This window comes from Rhineura floridana, chromosome 10 (genome assembly GCF_030035675.1).
Source record: "Rhineura floridana isolate rRhiFlo1 chromosome 10, rRhiFlo1.hap2, whole genome shotgun sequence".
Classification (NCBI taxonomy): Eukaryota; Metazoa; Chordata; class Lepidosauria; order Squamata; family Rhineuridae; genus Rhineura; species Rhineura floridana.
The window spans coordinates 83848495-83869443 of NC_084489.1; the positions used below are offsets into that span (position 1 = coordinate 83848495).

Consider the following 20949-nt stretch of genomic DNA (forward strand, 5'->3'; position numbering starts at 1 on the left):
GAGATGGTTTATTTAGCCAAAATGACCTTTAATTTCTCTCACAGAAGGTGCACTGTTCAGCAACATTCCACTGCTTGCACCTTTGATTCTACTGTACCAGAAACTTTTCTCTCTTGTCTTCTTTGCACATTGTCTTTTTCTTCTTTTGCAGAGATTTGAAGAGCTTGGAATAGAGATTTCTGGGCACCTTGTATTCCACGCACAGGAAAGGTTTTAAATCTGTTTCTTGAAGACTGCAGTTCAGTTGATTGTCAAGATGACCAACTACTGGAAAATCTGTGTCTTTGCAGTGATATTGCTTCCTGTGGTAAGTAACCCTAGAAATGCTACCATCACACCTTACATTCATACAGCTTGCATTCTGCGAGTATATGCTTTCTAGTTCCAAGCACAACTCCCCATTCTCACAGTCCAAAGTGTCCTGTTCTAACGTGGCTCCTGAGGAAGCAAGAGACTTACCAACAACAACACCAATGTGGGCAACAACCAAAGCAGTATCCAGAGCCAGTCCAAAGTCAGAGTCCACAACAAAGGGGACAGGCAAGCGGCAAGGCCAGAGGAGTCCAAGGTCAGGGTCCAGTCAGTCCATGGTAGAGATGGAATCCTCTCATTTTTAAATGTTTTGTTTTTAAGTGTGGCCTCCTGGTGTTCATTAATTATCCAATTTCTTTTTCCTCCTATATCTTTTCATTTTTCCAATCTCCTCCAATATATATTTTTTGCTTTGCAGAAAATTATTGATATTATAATTGCTATTTATTCATGAGTCTCCACAGGTATCTGCAATTATTGCCTGTTTACATTCCTTTTCAAGTGCACTGCAGAGCAGATTAAGGCAGACAATCAAGTCAATGGCTTCCCCCCTGCTGCTTACAATCAAAACTTCATTCCCCCCTGCTGCTTTCTGTCTGTCAGTTACAATCAACACTTCATTGATATCAGTGAAAGGGAACACACATTTGAAGAGCTCACATAGAAAGTAACTGATAAAAGTATCGCTCACACTATCAATGATTTCAAAGCAAATTAAAAAAAGAATTGGGGGAAAAGAAGAATGAATTGGAAACCAGACACAGAGAGCTGATACTTTAAAATCTCTCCACAAAGATAGAGAATATCAGAAATAATTAATCCGATAGCAAATCCTATTACTGCAGAAACGGAACCCATTGCTAGTCCATAGGCAAAGTAGTGCAAGGGCAAGTCCAGAGGCAGGTCAAGGGTAGTCTAGGGTTAGGCTTGGAGTCAGCAGGAGATTGGCTTGCAGGCTAAGAACAATGCTAGTACATAGATGTTGTTCTAGTAGCTCCTCCAGCCTAGCACAGGGTTTTTGAGATGGAGTTGCTGGTACCACACTCCTAACCTCAGCTGACTCCTGTCAAACACCTTGAGCAGGGCGATGGCAGCAGCACTGAATGAGTGAGGCAGTGCTGAAGGAGCAAAGCAGTAGTACCACGGGCCCATGGTGGGTGGCAGGCAAGTGACTGAGGTGGCAGAGGCCAGGTGTGCCATGGAGGATCAGGCCAAGGTATCTGTTCCTGTGCAGCTTACCTCAGCCCACTGCCTCTCTCCTCTGCTTCTCTCCTCCTCATGGGAAAAGGTCTAAAGGGGGGAGGAGACTTGGTGACCTGCAGCAGGGGGGAGGAGAGGAGGAGGCTTGGCGACCTGTAGAAGAGGGGAAGGAGGCTAGGTCAGGTCTAAGGGGAGGGAGAGTTTGGCAAGGACAAGGGGCAGTGGGGGAGGAGAGGAGGAGGCTTGGCGACCTGTAGAAGAGGGGAAGGAGGCTAGGTCAGGTCTAAGGGGAGGGAGAGTTTGGCAAGGACAAGGGGCAGTGGGGGAGAAGAGGAGGAGGCTTGGCGACCTGTAGAAGAGGGGAAGGAGGCTAGGTCAGGTCTAAGGGGAGGGAGAGTTTGGCAAGGACAAGGGGCAGTGGGGGAGAAGAGGAGGAGGCTTGGCGACCTGTAGAAGAGGGGAAGGAGGCTAGGTCAGGTCTAAGGGGAGGGAGAGTTTGGCAAGGACAAGGGGCAGTGGGGGAGGAGAGGAGGAGGCTTGGCGACCTGTAGAAGAGGGGAAGGAGGCTAGGTCAGGTCTAAGGGGAGGGAGAGTTTGGCAAGGACAAGGGGCAGTGGGGGAGGAGAGGAGGAGGCTTGGCAACCTGTAGAAGAGGGGAAGGAGGCTAGGTCAGGTCTAAGGGGAGGGAGAGTTTGGCAAGGACAAGGGGCAGTGGGGGAGGAGAGGAGGAGGCTTGGCGACCTGTAGAAGAGGGGAAGGAGGCTAGGTCAGGTCTAAGGGGAGGGAGAGTTTGGCAAGGACAAGGGGCAGTGGGGGAGAAGAGGAGGAGGCTTGGCGACCTGTAGAAGAGGGGAAGGAGGCTAGGTCAGGTCTAAGGGGAGGGAGAGTTTGGCAAGGACAAGGGGCAGTGGGGGAGAAGAGGAGGAGGCTTGGCGACCTGTAGAAGAGGGGAAGGAGGCTAGGTCAGGTCTAAGGGGAGGGAGAGTTTGGCAAGGACAAGGGGCAGTGGGGGAGAAGAGGAGGAGGCTTGGCAACCTGTAGAAGAGGGGAAGGAGGCTAGGTCAGGTCTAAGGGGAGGGAGAGTTTGGCAAGGACAAGGGGCAGTGGGGGAGAAGAGGAGGAGGCTTGGCGACCTGTAGAAGAGGGGAAGGAGGCTAGGTCAGGTCTAAGGGGAGGGAGAGTTTGGCAAGGACAAGGGGCAGTGGGGGAGAAGAGGAGGAGGCTTGGCGACCTGTAGAAGAGGGGAAGGAGGCTAGGTCAGGTCTAAGGGGAGGGAGAGTTTGGCAAGGACAAGGGGCAGTGGGGGAGAAGAGGAGGAGGCTTGGCGACCTGTAGAAGAGGGGAAGGAGGCTAGGTCAGGTCTAAGGGGAGGGAGAGTTTGGCAAGGACAAGGGGCAGTGGGGGAGAAGAGGAGGAGGCTTGGCGACCTGTAGAAGAGGGGAAGGAGGCTAGGTCAGGTCTAAGGGGAGGGAGAGTTTGGCAAGGACAAGGGGCAGTGGGGGAGAAGAGGAGGAGGCTTGGCAACCTGTAGAAGAGGGGAAGAAGGCTAGGTCAGGTCTAAGGGGAGGGAGAGTTTGGCAAGGACAAGGGGCAGTGGGGGAGAAGAGGAGGAGGCTTGGCGACCTGTAGAAGAGGGGAAGGAGGCTAGGTCAGGTATAAGGGGAGGGAGAGTTTGGCAAGGACAAGGGGCAGTGGGGGAGAAGAGGAGGAGGCTTGGCGACCTGTAGAAGAGGGGAAGGAGGCTAGGTCAGGTCTAAGGGGAGGGAGAGTTTGGCAAGGACAAGGGGCAGTGGGGGAGAAGAGGAGGAGGCTTGGCGACCTGTAGAAGAGGGGAAGGAGGCTAGGTCAGGTCTAAGGGGAGGGAGAGTTTGGCAAGGACAAGGGGCAGTGGGGGAGGAGAGGAGGAGGCTTGGCGACCTGTAGAAGAGGGGAAGGAGGCTAGGTCAGGTCTATGGGGAGGGAGAGTTTGGCAAGGACAAGGGGCAGTGGGGGAGGAGAGGAGGAGGCTTGGCAACCTGTAGAAGAGGGGAAGGAGGCTAGGTCAGGTCTAAGGGGAGGGAGAGTTTGGCAAGGACAAGGGGCAGTGGGGGAGAAGAGGAGGAGGCTTGGCGACCTGTAGAAGAGGGGAAGGAGGCTAGGTCAGGTCTAAGGGGAGGGAGAGTTTGGCAAGGACAAGGGGCAGTGGGGGAGAAGAGGAGGAGGCTTGGCAACCTGTAGAAGAGGGGAAGAAGGCTAGGTCAGGTCTAAGGGGAGGGAGAGTTTGGCAAGGACAAGGGGCAGTGGGGGAGAAGAGGAGGAGGCTTGGCGACCTGTAGAAGAGGGGAAGGAGGCTAGGTCAGGTATAAGGGGAGGGAGAGTTTGGCAAGGACAAGGGGCAGTGGGGGAGAAGAGGAGGAGGCTTGGCGACCTGTAGAAGAGGGGAAGGAGGCTAGGTCAGGTCTAAGGGGAGGGAGAGTTTGGCAAGGACAAGGGGCAGTGGGGGAGAAGAGGAGGAGGCTTGGCGACCTGTAGAAGAGGGGAAGGAGGCTAGGTCAGGTCTAAGGGGAGGGAGAGTTTGGCAAGGACAAGGGGCAGTGGGGGAGGAGAGGAGGAGGCTTGGCGACCTGTAGAAGAGGGGAAGGAGGCTAGGTCAGGTCTAAGGGGAGGGAGAGTTTGGCAAGGACAAGGGGCAGTGGGGGAGGAGAGGAGGAGGCTTGGCAACCTGTAGAAGAGGGGAAGGAGGCTAGGTCAGGTCTAAGGGGAGGGAGAGTTTGGCAAGGACAAGGGGCAGTGGGGGAGGAGAGGAGGAGGCTTGGCGACCTGTAGAAGAGGGGAAGGAGGCTAGGTCAGGTCTAAGGGGAGGGAGAGTTTGGCAAGGACAAGGGGCAGTGGGGGAGAAGAGGAGGAGGCTTGGCGACCTGTAGAAGAGGGGAAGGAGGCTAGGTCAGGTCTAAGGGGAGGGAGAGTTTGGCAAGGACAAGGGGCAGTGGGGGAGAAGAGGAGGAGGCTTGGCGACCTGTAGAAGAGGGGAAGGAGGCTAGGTCAGGTCTAAGGGGAGGGAGAGTTTGGCAAGGACAAGGGGCAGTGGGGGAGAAGAGGAGGAGGCTTGGCAACCTGTAGAAGAGGGGAAGGAGGCTAGGTCAGGTCTAAGGGGAGGGAGAGTTTGGCAAGGACAAGGGGCAGTGGGGGAGAAGAGGAGGAGGCTTGGCGACCTGTAGAAGAGGGGAAGGAGGCTAGGTCAGGTCTAAGGGGAGGGAGAGTTTGGCAAGGACAAGGGGCAGTGGGGGAGAAGAGGAGGAGGCTTGGCGACCTGTAGAAGAGGGGAAGGAGGCTAGGTCAGGTCTACGGGGAGGGAGAGTTTGGCAAGGACAAGGGGCAGTGGGGGAGGAGAGGAGGAGGCTTGGCGACCTGTAGAAGAGGGGAAGGAGGCTAGGTCAGGTCTAAGGGGAGGGAGAGTTTGACAAGGACAAGGGGCAGTGGGGGAGGAGAGGAGGAGGCTTGGCAACCTGTAGAAGAGGGGAAGGAGGCTAGGTCAGGTCTAAGGGGAGGGAGAGTTTGACAAGGACAAGGGGCAGTGGGGGAGAAGAGGAGGAGGCTTGGCGACCTGTAGAAGAGGGGAAGGAGGCTAGGTCAGGTCTAAGGGGAGGGAGAGTTTGGCAAGGACAAGGGGCAGTGGGGGAGGAGAGGAGGAGGCTTGGCGACCTGTAGAAGAGGGGAAGGAGGCTAGGTCAGGTCTAAGGGGAGGGAGAGTTTGGCAAGGACAAGGGGCAGTGGGGGAGAAGAGGAGGAGGCTTGGCGACCTGTAGAAGAGGGGAAGGAGGCTAGGTCAGGTCTAAGGGGAGGGAGAGTTTGACAAGGACAAGGGGCAGTGGGGGAGGAGAGGAGGAGGCTTGGCGACCTGTAGAAGAGGGGAAGGAGGCTAGGTCAGGTCTATGGGGAGGGAGAGTTTGGCAAGGACAAGGGGCAGTGGGGGAGAAGAGGAGGAGGCTTGGCGACCTGTAGAAGAGGGGAAGGAGGCTAGGTCAGGTCTATGGGGAGGGAGAGTTTGGCAAGGACAAGGGGCAGTGGGGGAGAAGAGGAGGAGGCTTGGCGACCTGCAGAAGAGGGGAAGGAGGCTAGGTCAGGTCTAAGGGGAGGGAGAGTTTGACAAGGACAAGGGGCAGTGGGGGAGGAGAGGAGGAGGCTTGGCAACCTGTAGAAGATGGGAAGGAGGCTAGGTCAGGTCTATGGGGAGGGAGAGTTTGGCAAGGACAAGGGGCAGTGGGGGAGAAGAGGAGGAGGCTTGGCGACCTGTAGAAGAGGGGAAGGAGGCTAGGTCAGGTCTAAGGGGAGGGAGAGTTTGACAAGGACAAGGGGCAGTGGGGGAGGAGAGGAGGAGGCTTGGCGACCTGTAGAAGAGGGGAAGGAGGCTAGGTCAGGTCTAAGGGGAGGGAGAGTTTGACAAGGACAAGGGGCAGTGGGGGAGGAGAGGAGGAGGCTTGGCAACCTGTAGAAGATGGGAAGGAGGCTAGGTCAGGTCTAAGGGGAGGGAGAGTTTGACAAGGACAAGGGGCAGTGGGGGAGGAGAGGAGGAGGCTTGGCAACCTGTAGAAGATGGGAAGGAGGCTAGGTGAGGTCTAAGGGGAGGGAGAGTTTGGCAAGGACAAGGGGCAGTGGGGGAGGAGAGGAGGAGGCTTGGCGACCTGTAGAAGATGGGAAGGAGGCTAGGTCAGGTCTATGGGGAGGGAGAGTTTGGCAAGGACAAGGGGCAGTGGGGGAGAAGAGGAGGAGGCTTGGCGACCTGTAGAAGAGGGGAAGGAGGCTAGGTCAGGTCTAAGGGGAGGGAGAGTTTGGCAAGGACAAGGGGCAGTGGGGAAGAAGAGGAGGAGGCTTGGCGACCTGTAGAAGAGGGGAAGGAGGCTAGGTCAGGTCTAAGGGGAGGGAGAGTTTGACAAGGACAAGGGGCAGTGGGGGAGGAGAGGAGGAGGCTTGGCGACCTGTAGAAGAGGGGAAGGAGGCTAGGTCAGGTCTAAGGGGAGGGAGAGTTTGACAAGGACAAGGGGCAGTGGGGGAGGAGAGGAGGAGGCTTGGCAACCTGTAGAAGATGGGAAGGAGGCTAGGTCAGGTCTAAGGGGAGGGAGAGTTTGACAAGGACAAGGGGCAGTGGGGGAGGAGAGGAGGAGGCTTGGCGACCTGTAGAAGATGGGAAGGAGGCTAGGTGAGGTCTAAGGGGAGGGAGAGTTTGGCAAGGACAAGGGGCAGTGGGGGAGGAGAGGAGGAGGCTTGGCGACCTGTAGAAGATGGGAAGGAGGCTAGGTCAGGTCTATGGGGAGGGAGAGTTTGGCAAGGACAAGGGGCAGTGGGGGAGAAGAGGAGGAGGCTTGGCGACCTGTAGAAGAGGGGAAGGAGGCTAGGTCAGGTCTAAGGGGAGGGAGAGTTTGGCAAGGACAAGGCGCAGTGGGGGAGAAGAGGAGGAGGCTTGGCGACCTGTAGAAGAGGGGAAGGAGGCTAGGTCAGGTCTAAGGGGAGGGAGAGTTTGACAAGGACAAGGGGCAGTGGGGGAGGAGAGGAGGAGGCTTGGCAACCTGTAGAAGATGGGAAGGAGGCTAGGTCAGGTCTAAGGGGAGGGAGAGTTTGACAAGGACAAGGGGCAGTGGGGGAGGAGAGGAGGAGGCTTGGCGACCTGTAGAAGATGGGAAGGAGGCTAGGTCAGGTCTATGGGGAGGGAGAGTTTGGCAAGGCCAAGGGGCAGTAGGGAGGAGAGGAGGAGGCTTGGTGACCTGTAGAAGAGGGGAAGGAGGCTAGGTCAGGTCTAAGGGGAGGGACAGTTTGCAAGGTCAAGGGGCAGTCAGGAGGAGAGGAGGAGGTTTGGTGACCTGTAGAAGAGGAGAAGGAGGCTTGCTCAGGTCTAAGGGGACAGTTTGCAAGGACAAAGGGCAGTGGGGGGTTGGTGAGGGATGTGGGGAGAGTTGGTGTTCTGAGGCTAGGTGCTGGGGTTGGCGCACAAAGTACAGAAGTGTGGAAGCCCTTGGGATACTATTGCTGCAACATCCTTGGGATCGCAGGTTAGCTTCTGCTCTTTTGAGGTACTGGGTCAAGACCTTTTAGGAGATGATCTGAACCACAAACCTATCCTTTGAGAAGTCAGTAATCATAGCCTCATACCCACACACACGGTCTGAGTCCATGAGAAATAATGGGTTGTATTCCATTAACCAGCGGAGACCGGTGGCTGCAGTGTCAGTGGGGAGGTGAATCCACTCTGATTCACTTCAGCTCCTTGGACAACTCCTTGAAAGTTCAGACTAAAACCCAGAGTGGATTCACCATCCCACTGACATCGGAGCCATCAGTCTCCTCTGCAACTAAGAGAGTCGACTCATTAAGATTAATGAGCCTAAGGTAATAATGCCCATTAACTTCAATGGATCTACCCTTGAGTACGATCAGCATTGAATACCTGACCCAATATAATTTTTTTTAATATTCATTAACTCTATTTTGCCTTTTAGTCCTTCCAAGCCAAAATCCTCACTATGAGGAACATTAATTATCTCCAGTATTGATCATGGCGACCTCCTACCATTCTGGCAGTTGTGCAGAAGCAGTGGCTTCCGGCATTTTCAGTGGGCCAAAGAGGTTATTCATTTGTGATTCCAAGAGACCTGTAAGGCATACACCATTCTGGAAGCCTCGGGGAGCTGCTGCCCATCAGTGTTGGCAATACTGAGCTTAATGAACAAAACGTCTGGCTCAGTATAAGGCAGCATCCAAAAGGAGGGGTGGAAGAGAAGCTCCCATGGTCACCATGGTAAGCACCCTGTGGTGTGATTGGTCCCCCCACATCCCAAAACGGCCATACAGACCCAAACGAATATAACCAGTGATGGGACCAAATTCAGGATTGGTTGAGCTCAAAATATGGACTGCCCCAGTTTGAAAACAAAAACCTGTTCAATTTCAAGCCCAGCTCAGAACATTTTAAATTCAAGCCTGGCTTGAAATATGTTTGGGATAGAAATATAATAAATATACAAATAAATGTGTATCCCACTTTTCCTCCCAGACGATCCCAGGGCACTAAATACACAAAACAGTAAAACATTGAAACCATCTAAAAACACATTCCAATACAGACGCAGAATTAGATGAATTCATGAAGGGTGAGGCTGCCAGTGGCTGCTAGTCACAATGGCTGTGTCTCCACTGTTTTATTTATTTATTATTTGATTTGTATCCCGCCCTTCCTCCCAGCAGGAGCCCAGGGCGGCAAACCAAAGCACTCAAAACACTTTAAAACATAAAAACAGACTTTAAAATACATTAAAACAAAACAAGGTTTAAAACATTTAAAAAAGCTTTAAAAACAACTTTTAAAAAAGGGTTAAAACATTATTAAAAAATATATTAACAAGCAATTCTAACACAGACACAGACTGGGATAGATCTCAACCTAAAACCCTTGTTGAAAGAGGAAAGTCTTCAAAAGGCGCCAAAAAGATAGCAGAGATGGCGCCTGCCTAATATTCAAGGGGAGGGAATTCCACAGGGTAGGTGCCGCCACAATAAAGGTCTGTTTCCTATATTGTGCAGAACTGATCAGATGGTGTCTGCAGGAGGCCCTCACTTGCAGAACGCAGTGATTGACTGGGTATATAATGGATAAAATGGTCTTTCAATTATCCTGGTCCTGAGCTATATAGGGCTTTGTACACCAAAACTAGGACCTTGAACTTGGCCCGATAGCAAATGGGCAGCCAGTGGAGCCAGCCTGTTGGAGACAGTATGCTCGGAATCACAAGTAGAGAGAGTGCTCTTTCACTCAGGTCCTGCTTGCTGGCTTCCCACAGGCACCTGGTTGGCCAACAGGATAATGCACTAGATCCCTTGCTGGATCGTCACCTTGTAGTGGCGAGTGGGCTTGCGTGTTCCAATGAACCCTGTGAGCGATGCCGTCGGGAGTCATGTACTCCCAGCAGGGTCACCCATGGCGGTAAGGTCAAGGGAGAGGAACCAGACAAAGAACGATCCAAGAAAGTCCTCAACGGCAGAACAGGCGGAGGATAACAATGTGTATGTTACAACAGCCGTGAAGGCGGATGAAGACTGCCGCAGATAAAGGACTTCCAATCGTCGTGGTATCCATGCCATTGGATCAAAACCTTTTTCTGTCAATAATAATAATAATAAATTTTATTTGTTAGTCGCCTATCTGTCCGACTTTACGGACACTCTAGGCGACTTACAACAACAGTTAAAATACAATATACAATAAGCAATACAATTTACAATATACAGTACATCTAATAACAAAGCATCTGATTAGTACACAGAAGGCTAATCCACCCCAAAATTATAGGCCTGCCTGAAGAGCCAGGTCTTTAAAGTTCGACGGAAACCCGTCAGGGAGGAAGCATGCCGAAGATGGTAGGGGAGAGAGTTCCAGAGGGTGGGGGCCACCACCGAGAACACCCTTTCCCTGGTCCGCACCAGCCTAGCTGTTTTGACTGGTGGGACCGAGAGGAGGTCCTGTGTGGCTGGTCTTGTGAGGCGGCCTAGTTGATGATACTGGAGGCGGTCCTTCAGATAAACTGGGCCGAAACCGTTTAGGGTTTTAAAGGTCAACACCAACACCTTGAATTGAGCCCGGTAAACTACTGGTAACCAGTGTAGGTCTACTAACACTGGGGTAATATGATCCCGGCGACGGCTATGCTTAATCAAGCGTGCCGCCGCATTCTGTACCAGCTGCAGTTTCCGGACTGTTTTCAAGGGTAACCCCACATAGAGCGCATTACAGTAGTCCAAGCGAGAGGAGACCAGAGCATGTATCACCTGCGGGAGCAGATGTACAGGAAGGTAGGGTCGCAGCCTCTATATCAGATGTAGTTGATACCAAGCTGCCCGGCTCACTGCTGAAACCTGAGCCTCCATGGACAGCTGGGAGTCAAGAATTACCCCTAGGCTGCGGACCTGGTCCTTCAGGGGCAATCTTACCCCATTGAGGACCAAGTCAAGACTGTGTGTTGATCGTCGTGCACCTATCTCCCCACATAAAACAAATTCACACACAGGCGTCTTCCAAACCCTGGAAGACAATCTTACTCGGCCACAAGTGATCGCCAATGAATGAATGAATGAATGGACTAGATGGGCCTTTTGCCTGATCTGTTACTTCTGCATAAGCATGTCCTACCTCCACTGTCAGAGGCAGTGCAACTCTGAATACCAGTTGGTGGGAATCACAAGTCGTGGGAGAGATGCTGTTGCACTCAGGCCTGGATTGTGGGCTGTCCATAGGCTTTTGGATTGATCCAGCAGCCAGACTCTTCTCATGTTGTTATGTTATGGCTGCTGTCGAGGTGTTTTTGCCAGGGAAGCTAAGTGAAGCCATACAATTACCAAGGAAAAGAAGGGTGAAACCTACAGCACACGTGTCCTCTTTAAGCTGGTTACAAAAGGCATCCGAGAAACAATTTGATTCGTGAGTCACAAAGCTGCCTTGGGGGGGTTTGATCTGAATTTTAAAGGCGACTGCAATGCAGGTGTTTTAACTGCCAGTAATAATTCAATCAGGTGGATTTTTTGGCATTAAGGACTGGCACATTCCTCCAGATGCCTTTGCAGAGCTTCAAGGCTGGAGAACGTAGATAATAAATGGTTCGCACCTTAGGCTGTGATTAGGATGATAATGCCAGCTTTTAAGGGAAGGTGCAAGTGACACTCTCGTGTGCTAATGACAGGGTGTGAGAGAACGCTGTGAATGCCAGAGAGGTAAATACAAGCCTGGGAGAATGTAGGGAAGCGTAAGGGGAGGGGTTGTTGCTCAGTGGCAGAGCACGTTGTTTGCCTGTGCAACATCCCAGAATCAACCTCCAGCATCTGCAGTTACAGAGGACCTCAAGACAAGCAGAGAGCCACTGTCAGTTGGAGAAGGGATGGGGAAGAAATTTGAATAAGCAAATCTACCAAATCCACACTTCCTGAAACTGAGCTACGGCCCTCCTCCTGTCAGTGGCTTGCATAAGAAGCAGCGATGGAAAGGAGAATGTCCCCAAATTGCACAAAACCCACAGGCAAAGTCCATGGGACCTGTGAAGAGACTTTACAAAGTAGGGGCTCTAATTGTTTTGGGGGGCCCATGGACTTTGCCCTGCAGTTTTTGTGTAAGAAGCAAACGGCACATCAGGAGAATTGCTGATGTAAGGTTTCCCCATCTTGGTCAGACTTTTGGCATTTTTGCAAGAAAAAGCAAAGCTCAGTGGGGCAGGCGCAGGTAAGAAAGGAAACGCTGGGAAAAATGCAAGGAAATAGGCTGCCTCAAGCCATTTCAGATTCAGCTATTAATAAGCAGAATGAGGAAGGAAACTATTGAAGGCTATAATAAATGTGTTACTGCACTTCTGCTGCTGAATCAGCAGCCTGCTTAACTGTGCTCTCAGTTCAGTTGGGGAAATCTACATTATGGGGGCATTATGAAGACTGGAAAGGATTGGATAAAACACTGTTTGGGCATCACATTTCTGCTGTGCTCCTTGAAGTTATATCTGCTCCTCTCCTGGATTATCGCTTCTTCGCTGCTTCTCTGCTGGCTGTTTTGGGCAATAGGGCCTAGGCAGGGCTGGGCAGAAAGTCTTTCGGGGTCCACTGAGTGATGTCTGGGTGATTTGCAGTAGATCAGCAGAGGTTTCCAGCTCCCAAACCATAGCAATGCCATTCCTTTTCCCTCTTAAATTAAACTGCTGAAATGAAGAAAGGGAACTTTTGTGTAAAAGACTGTGAGCTCAGTTCAGTTCTGAATACTGAAAACACATTGCGAGGTTTCACCTGTGCTCACAGTAGGGATGGGGAAATAAGGTTGGTTTATTTTGCATTTAAAAGTGAACCTACCTAATTCACACTTTCTGAATCAATATGCAAACTGGAACACAACTACCCTTCCAAATTTGCTCTTCTCCAAATGTTGCAGTGCATTTCTCCAGTCAAATAACTTGTACAAAAATGCGTATACGGGAGTAAAGCATGCATAAAAATGCATATATTCATGACAGTAACATACAGGACAGCATATCAGGGGACATTGCTTTGCAAAAATATGTATAGTATTAAGCAAAATTGCATACAAAATATGTGTAAGTTAGAAGATGTTCACGCTAAAATGCTTATGATTTTTCATGAGGACTTTTTAAAAAAATAATCACAAACTGATGTGGAAATGTAGAGAACTGAATTTAAGACTGAAGAAACAAGAAACTAAGAGGAACCAAAATTGACAAATGTGTCCATCCCTAACTGAGAAACACCTTGTTCATTAATTCTAACTGCAGGACTTTTGCACCTAGCTCTGGCTTGATAGATGAATATGAGCCAACAGTGCAATATGGCTGCAAAAAAGGCAAATGTTATTTTAGGCTGCATTAACAGGAGTATAGTTTCCAAATCATGTGAAGAATTAGTTCCCCTCTGTTCGACACTGGTTAGGCCTTATCTTGAGTTCTGGACACCACACTTTAAGTAAGTATATACGAAATATGCACTTGAATCATGCACACTAACTTGAAAAGGCTGTCTACAGTTGCATTGACTTAAAAAAACACTGGCAGCTATCCCTAATGTCTGTGTTTTGCATGAAAAATTGGCTGGTAGGCTTAAAAAATTGTCAGACTCCCCTTTGCTTCTCTTTTCTATTCAGTTGGCAACTTTAGGATAGTCTGAGAGACAATGCTCACCCATGGTCACTCTTGGCACAGCGGTAAATTAAAGCCTACGGGGAATGGACCATTTGTTGTACCACCCAGGGCCTGTATAACTGATGGATCTCTGCCTCTTCTCCCCATCTAATTCTTCAAATGGAAGGACACATGCCTCTCATCCCTTCTGGCATGTCAGTGCCCATGCTCTTTGCCATCTCTTGAAAAATTTAGCCATCACTTTTGCTTGTAGGACAGAACTGCCTTCCACCCTTGGAAAGACATGGAACATAGGATGCTGCCTGTGTCCATCTAGCTGAGTCCATCTAGCTCAGTATTGCTTGCTGGAAGCATATCTGCAAGATTTCAGCCAGAGGACATCCCCGGCCCCAGAGCTTGGAAAAGTTACTTTTTTTGAACTACAAGTCCCATCAGCCCCAGCCAGCATGGCCACTGGATTGGGCTGATAGGAGTTGTAGTTCAAAAAAGTAACTTTTCCAAGCTCTGCGGCCCTGCCTGGAGATGCTAGAGATTGAACCTGTGACCTTCTGCATGCAAAGCAGATGCTCTACCACTGGGCTATGGCCCTTCTCCTACAAGTGTATCACCATCACCTTTGTGTTAGGCAAGGTGAAAGCAGCACCTTGCGGGACTCTCCCCTCTCTGCTTGTGCTGGATGCAGCTAGAAAGGACTCTGCTATCTTCCACAGGATCAAATGGAGTGGGGGAAGACTCGGATGCATGTGGCAATGGTCATGCACCAGAATTTCCCTTTTAAATAGACATTTCGTCCATCTATCGAGCTGAGTTTCAGGGTGTCTTTCCCACCTGCTACCTGATTCTCCTAACTGGAGCTGTTGCAGATTGAACTTTCCGCACGCAAAGAAGTGCTCCACCAACTGAGCTTTGGTCCTTCCTTGAATTATGCTGCATGGAATGTTGCCATGCCTGAAGCTGTGTTATGCTAAGTCATCCCATTGGTCCATTTGGTCCGGTATTGTCTACAATACAAGAGCTGGCAGCAGCTCTTTAGGTTCTCAGGTAAAGGTGTTTCCCATCGCCTGCTAGCTGACCCGTGCAAGTGGAGATGGCAGGGGTTGAGCCTGAGACCTTTGGCATTCCAAGCTGGTGCTCTGCCACTGAGCCACAACCCTTCCCTGATTCACTAGTGTGGGTTTGGAAGCAAGAGGAATGTGCCAAAGTAGGAAGTGGTAACAGATGATGTTCCTCTTGGATGAGATAAAGGTTTCAATGTCTGCTGGAGGACTGGGAGAATTAGTGCAAAGGAAGCCATCAGAGAGCGAGTCAGACAGATGTCACTAAGCATTTTAGGCCAGTGAGCACACTTGTGGTTTTGAGAAATTGCTGTGGGTGCCAGTCACAAGATGGCAGCGGTGAGGGTGTGACATAACACAAAATGGTTGCCTGGGGTGTGGCATAACACAAAATGGCATTGTGAAGGTGTGGTATAACAAAATGGTTGCCTTGGGAGCATAACATGAAATGGCTGCTTTGGGAGCATGACATAATACAAAATGGCTGTATTGGGGGTGTGGCATAACCCAAAAAAGATACCACATCTAAAAGAGTAGGAATAGAGACAGGGTCACAAAATGGTGCAGGCATGCCCTTCACTGGCATTCATTCCCCTTCAATGGGGAAGAAAGCACCTACATCAGCCACTGCTGCACTCGCTTTCAGAGAGAAGCTCTGTGAGACCCTGCTCAATTTAGAATGGATGGGAGGGTGACTGTCCAGTCCTGGCATCCACTGAAATGTAGGCATGTTTTAAGGGGGTATGTTCATGTCGGTTAAGCCGATCCAGTGCAAACCGGAACTGAGCAGGAGTAGGAAACATTCTCTTGTGGATTTTTGAGGGGATGTTTACAAAGACCTTTCATGGTCACCATAGAAGGTACTGGCAGACACACTGGCACCCATGTGTACCATGTTGACAACCCCGCAGAGTATGTAGACAGGAGCACAGGTTAAGAAATCATAAGTTCTGGACCACTCAGTCCCATCCTGTCCCATTGCCCAGAGTGGCAATCTTGTCTAAAATTGTAATCCCAATATGCTAGTTACATATGTCTTGTTGGGAGTACCCCCAAATTTGATTGTTCGCCTGCAGTCAAAGTGGCACGTTTAGCTGGAGAGCCTTTTCAGTGTGTAGCTCAGCTTTCAGATAACAGATCAGAGAAAAGGGTAGCCGGACATCTTTAGGCAATGAGGTCACAAGCCCTTGGAACCCACTCTCCAGTAGGGCTCAGATTTCATACCCATGTGGATGCAGAAAGCAAGGGGCATCTTGCTTGGGCTGATGAGGTCACCTGCTGATGTCATTATGCCCGCATTTACAGATGTGTGATTCACAAGTGTGGGAGGATGAGCTAAGACTGTGAGTCGTGATTTCCTTCCTCTGAAATAACTGCATTTGGCCCTAGATTGCTTTGGCTTCTATGAGTGTATAATGCCTTTGAATATATCAGTCTTGACGTGGACGTAAAGTGATTGTTATTGATAAATAAGTGCTTCAAATGTTTGGATGTACTCTGGGGAGGGGAATGTGGTAGAATGCATGCATTGTGTGTGCTTCTCCTTAGCTTCTTTGCATTTTTGTAGAAAGGCTTTCATGAAAAGTGCTGGAGAAAAGAGTATTCTACCTCTGATAGCTGGGGTAAGAGGCCTTGGAGAGCTCTTAATAAGGAGCTGAATGGGTCAGCCTCGATCAAGCTACAGGTTGCTCCTTTCATCTAACAATCTTTTAAGACACAAGAGTGAAGGGTTGGTATGCATGAAATGGGAAATGGTTGTAGCTCAGTAGTAGAAGCCTGCTTTGTATTATTATTATTATTATTATTAGTAGTAGTAGTAGCAGCAGCAGCAGCAGCAGCAACAGCAGCAGCAGCAGTAGTAGTAGTAGCACCCAGGGCAGATCATAGCACTGTAAAATACAGCAATACAATAATCACAACTGGAGGGGATTCTAAAATATATATAACTCAAATGTCAAAAGTGAGGTGCATCTTCAGCATATGACAAAAGCCAGATGTATCTCCTTTGGGAGGGTTCCACAACTTAGGGGCTGCCACAGAGAATACCCTCTCCAGAGCTGCCACCACCCCTGAGAATAGAGGAAGTACCAAATGGGTCCCCTCTGCTGATCTCAACACCCAGGAGGATATGTAGGGAAAGAGGAGGTCTTTCAGATATGTCGGGCCGAAGTCATTTTAAGGTTTTGAACCGTAACATGACGAGCGCCTTAAATCAGGCCCATAAATGAACTAGTAACCAGTGCATCTGTTTGTTTGTTTAAAGGGAGTTACATGGGTTCTAAATATAACCGCATCCAATAATCTGGCCGCTGCATTTTGGACCAGTTGAAGTTTCTGAATTCTCTTCAAAAACAGTCCCATGTAGAGCTCATTCCAATAATCCAATCTGGAAGTTACCAGAGCATGGAGAGCCAGAGAATTCAGAAAGTCCCAGGTTTAGTTCCCAGCACCTCCAGGTAGCTCTGGCAATGTCTCCAGCCTGCAACCCTTGCGAGCTGCTGTCAGCCTGTACAGACAGTACTGAGCCAGATGGAGCAATGGGTCTGACTTGGTATAAAGCCAGTTCCTATATTCCATTTGTCCAGAATTACAAAAAGTTGAATCTGAAACTGAGTTGAAATGTGTCCCACTTCCTAAAAACATCTGGCTCTCTCCTATAGAATAAAAACAACATTTATTTAAAATATGAAGACGATTCAGTTGTAAATTGCAGCTTTTTTGTGGCTGCACCTCTCAACTATTTCTAAATCAATTTTGTATTTTGCATACGGCAGCTGCTATGTGATGAGCTGATTTTGCTGAAACGATTGTGAGATATTTAAAAATATTTATCATTTTGAGTGACTCCACGGTTTTTTCAGGCAGATGTTCCAAACCATTCATCCCCTGGGCACCCATGCTTGTGTAAGCGTGTGCTAAGTCTGCTAAGTCATGTGTTGAAAGCCCAAGAGAATTCACTAGCATTATTCAAATCTCTGATGACGTCTGTTCTCTTGAACTCCTTGATTCCCTTTTAATCTCACTTTGTCTGACAACTCTAGTTCTTTGGCCCCACCTGGGGGAGGTACAGTTTTTGACATCGAAAGATGGCTGTCCTTGCTGCTTGTGGCTCAGTGGGCCATAGCTTACGTGACTAAAGGGCTGTAGCTCAGTGGTTGAACATCTGCTTTGCATGCAGAATGTCCCAAATTCAACCCCCAATGGCATCTCCAGGTAGGGCTGGGAGAAACTCCTGCCTGAAACCCTGGAGAGCCACTGCCAGTCAGTGGAGTCAATATTGAGCTAGATCAGCCTTTCCCAACCAGTGGGCCACCAGATGTTGTTGGACCACAATTCCCATCTTTCCTGACCATTGGCAATGCTGGCTGAGGCTGATGGGAGTTGTGGTCCAACAACATCTGGTGGCCCACTAGCTGGGAAAGGCTGGTATAGACAATACTGAGTTAGATGGAGCAATGGTCTGATAAGACCATTAGACAGCTTCCTGTGTTCCTATGACATTTCTTTAAATAACTCAGGGGTCTTTCATTGACACCCACAAAGCCTCGGAACCTCCTCACTGTTCCCCCAGTCATGAGATGGGCAGGGTTGCTACCTTCCCCCCCCCTTGAAAAGTACATAGAGCTGAAGGAGGAAGTTGGCAGAGTGGCACTCTTTCCCACTTCCTCTTTCAGCTCTGTGGGCCTTTCAAGGCCCAGATTAATTCTACTGCATCTATTTTTAAGCTGGATCTTTTGGAAGAGTGAAGTGTGTGTGTGTGTGTATGCATGCACTCTCTTTCTTTCAGTGCACATAGGGGGCTGATGCAAGGAAGAGGGGAAGGAAGTAGACTGAGGGGGTGATGACCATGGCATGTGCCCAAAAATCCAAATGTGCCCACAGCCCTAAGAAGATTGCTGACCCCTGAAATACATAAAGACCTAGTCTATCCGTCCAACAAAATGAAATTATAGAAGTCAAATGGATTGTTTTACTTTAAAATGTTGTTGTTGTTAACATTTATTACCTGTTCTTCACCCAAACGTCCTAAGGTGGGTTTCAACAATTTTAAAATAGAGCATTGAAAACAATGAAAATCACCAAATAGGGTGGGTCCTAAAAATATGTCTCAGGTGTCAAAGGCCAGAGTAAAGAGGTGCGTTGGTGCAGGACCACATTTTGTTAATGCTCCTCTACATAAAACTTTCTCTGCAAGTAGGAAACTAGCCCAGAAGTGAGTGGGCCAGGCTAGAACCTCTCTCCCTAGTGTGTTGGCTTTCTGTTTGCGAGGATTTTTTTCTATCTGCATGAGAGGATGCATTCATAACTGGTATCCAGTAGGGTTGTGCACTACCCCCCCGATCCAATTCAGGCCCCGAGCCAGTGCTTTGGAGTGGCCCCAATCCTACCTGGGATGATCCAGGGCCAGCCCAAATCCAGCCCCCAAACTGATTCAGGGGCCTTGAGCAGTCGTGCGGGGGTGGGGGGGAGGAGAGAGAGAGAGATGTGTCTCTCCTCTCTATCTCATGATTATGGGTGGTATTCAATGCTAATCCTACTCAGAGTAGAGCGACTTAAGAGACATGACTGACTTAGGATCATGAATTTCAGTGGATCTACTCTGAGTAGGACTTAGTTGAGTACAACCTCATATGTTTAATCAGGGTTTTAAACGCTAATTAAACCTATGCTTGGTGTGAGGGAGAAAACCTTTCTTCTCCCTTCTGTCCTCTCTTCCTTGCTGCCAGAGCACTCCCCCTTTTGACAGCCCTATATCACTCCGGGTGGACCCAATCCAAGCTGGAACAATCCAGAGCTTCCTCAACCCAATCCAGCCGAATCCTGGATTGACTTGAATCAGACCAATTCTGTTCGGGATCCAGGATTCATCTGAATATGGTGCACAGCCCTGGAATTCACCTCCCATCAACGTGGGACTGTTTTCTTTACCCTCGTAGGATTTTCTCACCCTGTTCTGCTGTACGTGCATGTGCATGTGGCGTGCTATTCAAGAACACTTGCTGAAGAGTGGGACTTGTCTCACTTTAGTGGACGTGATCCATAGAATTCTGGGAATTTCCTTCAGACACTAACATATTTGTGTACATTCATTCCTGTTTGGCATGCAAAGTATGCCCTTGTTCTCGATGCTGTGCTGCATCTACTGTCCAGTGCTGTGGAAGCAACTGCCAAGGTTAAATAGAGAGAGACAGGATTTTTGGCTGGGAGCTGTTGAAGTTTTGAGTACATCAGTGCCTGCGGGAGCTACAGTCTGCACTGCAGCTTAGAATGGGTTCCTACCTTAGGCCACAAGTGGACTGAATAAAAACAAGCTCAGCATTTTCAAATAAACCTTCATGGTCAGTAGACATCGGAGGTTCATCCATGTAACCATGCATTTGCAATGTCAAGAACTATGGTTTGAGAACTATAAAGTTCACGCGCTCCTTCCTCCTGCTGAACATTCTGATTCGCTCCCTAGCTCATGGGAAACCATAGTTTACCATTATATCTGAGCTGAGCAAACAATGGTTTGCACAAACCGTAGTTTTCTTTTCTGATTTTGGAGGTCAGCTCTATCCATCATTTTCCCAGTTTGAATCTAGTGGCAAATAACAACACACAAATGTATGTGTGTCCATAAAATAGTCTGTGCAACCATTTAATGTATCTTCCTCAATGGTGTTGGATCACTCAAGAGCAGCCTTTCCCAACCAGTGTGCCTCCAGATGTTGTTGGAACACAATTCCCATCTTTCCTGACCATTGGCAATGCTGGCTGAGGCTGATGGGAGTTGTGGTCCAACAACATCTGGAGGCACACTGGTTGGGAAAGGCTGCTCTAGAGCCTAGTGCACATGATCCCCTAAAGGAGTGTGCGAGACACATTTTAAGCACTTAATTAACTCTTGCAGTTGGCATGGTTAGAAAAGGATAGATGACATAGGAGGGGTCCACTAATTTTATTTATTCATTTAAAACATTTCTAGTCTGCCCTTCATGGGAAATGATCCTAGGGTGGGGTACAGTAAAACACATTAAAACCACAATACAATCAGTCAAAACAAAAATACCATAGAACAAGGGCAGTTAAGAAATCAATGCCATCAGGAAGGAACCACAGAAATAACTCTGCCTTAACCCAGCCTGACACTGAAATTCCACAATACCTGAGCAGATAAGTGTGTGTCTTCAGCCGGTGATGAAACTCAGTAAAGGACAGCACCAGCTGTAGAGGGCATTCCACAAATGGGGTGCCACCACAAAGAGGGCCTACTCCCATATCAGTGCATAAGAACATAAGAGTCTTGCAGCTGGATCAGACCAAAGGTCCATCTTGTCCTGTATCTTGTTCTCAAAGTGGCCAGCTAGATGCCTATGGAATACCCTGAGTGCAAGAGCACTCTCCCCACAAGGGATTCCCAGCAGCCGGTATTCAGAAGCATCTTTTTGGGCTCCTTTTGGGAGGAAGGGCAGGATATAAATTCAATAAATAAAATAAATACTGCCTCTGACAGTGAAGGTAGAATATAGCCATTGTGGTTAGTAGCCACTGATAGTCTTATCCTCCATGAATTTGTCTAATCCTCTCATAAAGCCATCCCAGTCAGTGGCTATCACTGTCTCTTCTTCATGAAAATTGGCCAGGAGGCTAACTCAGACACACAAAAGGAAGACCCAATCAGGAAACGACTGTGTACTCGCTAAGACAACAACAACAGACTGGTTCTCCTCCCTTCCCAGATGTTATGATTA

At 49.2% G+C, this 20949-nt stretch overlaps 1 protein-coding gene across 1 annotated transcript in view; it reads left to right on the top strand.

The window, feature by feature from the left end:
• The first annotated feature begins 239 nt into the window (after window positions 1–239).
• ADCYAP1R1 (ADCYAP receptor type I) overlaps window positions 240–20949 on the top strand; it is a 128122-nt gene continuing 107412 nt past the window's right edge. Inside the window, exon 1 of the mRNA XM_061585785.1 lies at window positions 240–307. Coding sequence (XP_061441769.1) covers window positions 257–307 — 51 coding nt within the window. The 5' untranslated portion in view covers window positions 240–256. The remainder of the gene's footprint in view (window positions 308–20949) is intronic.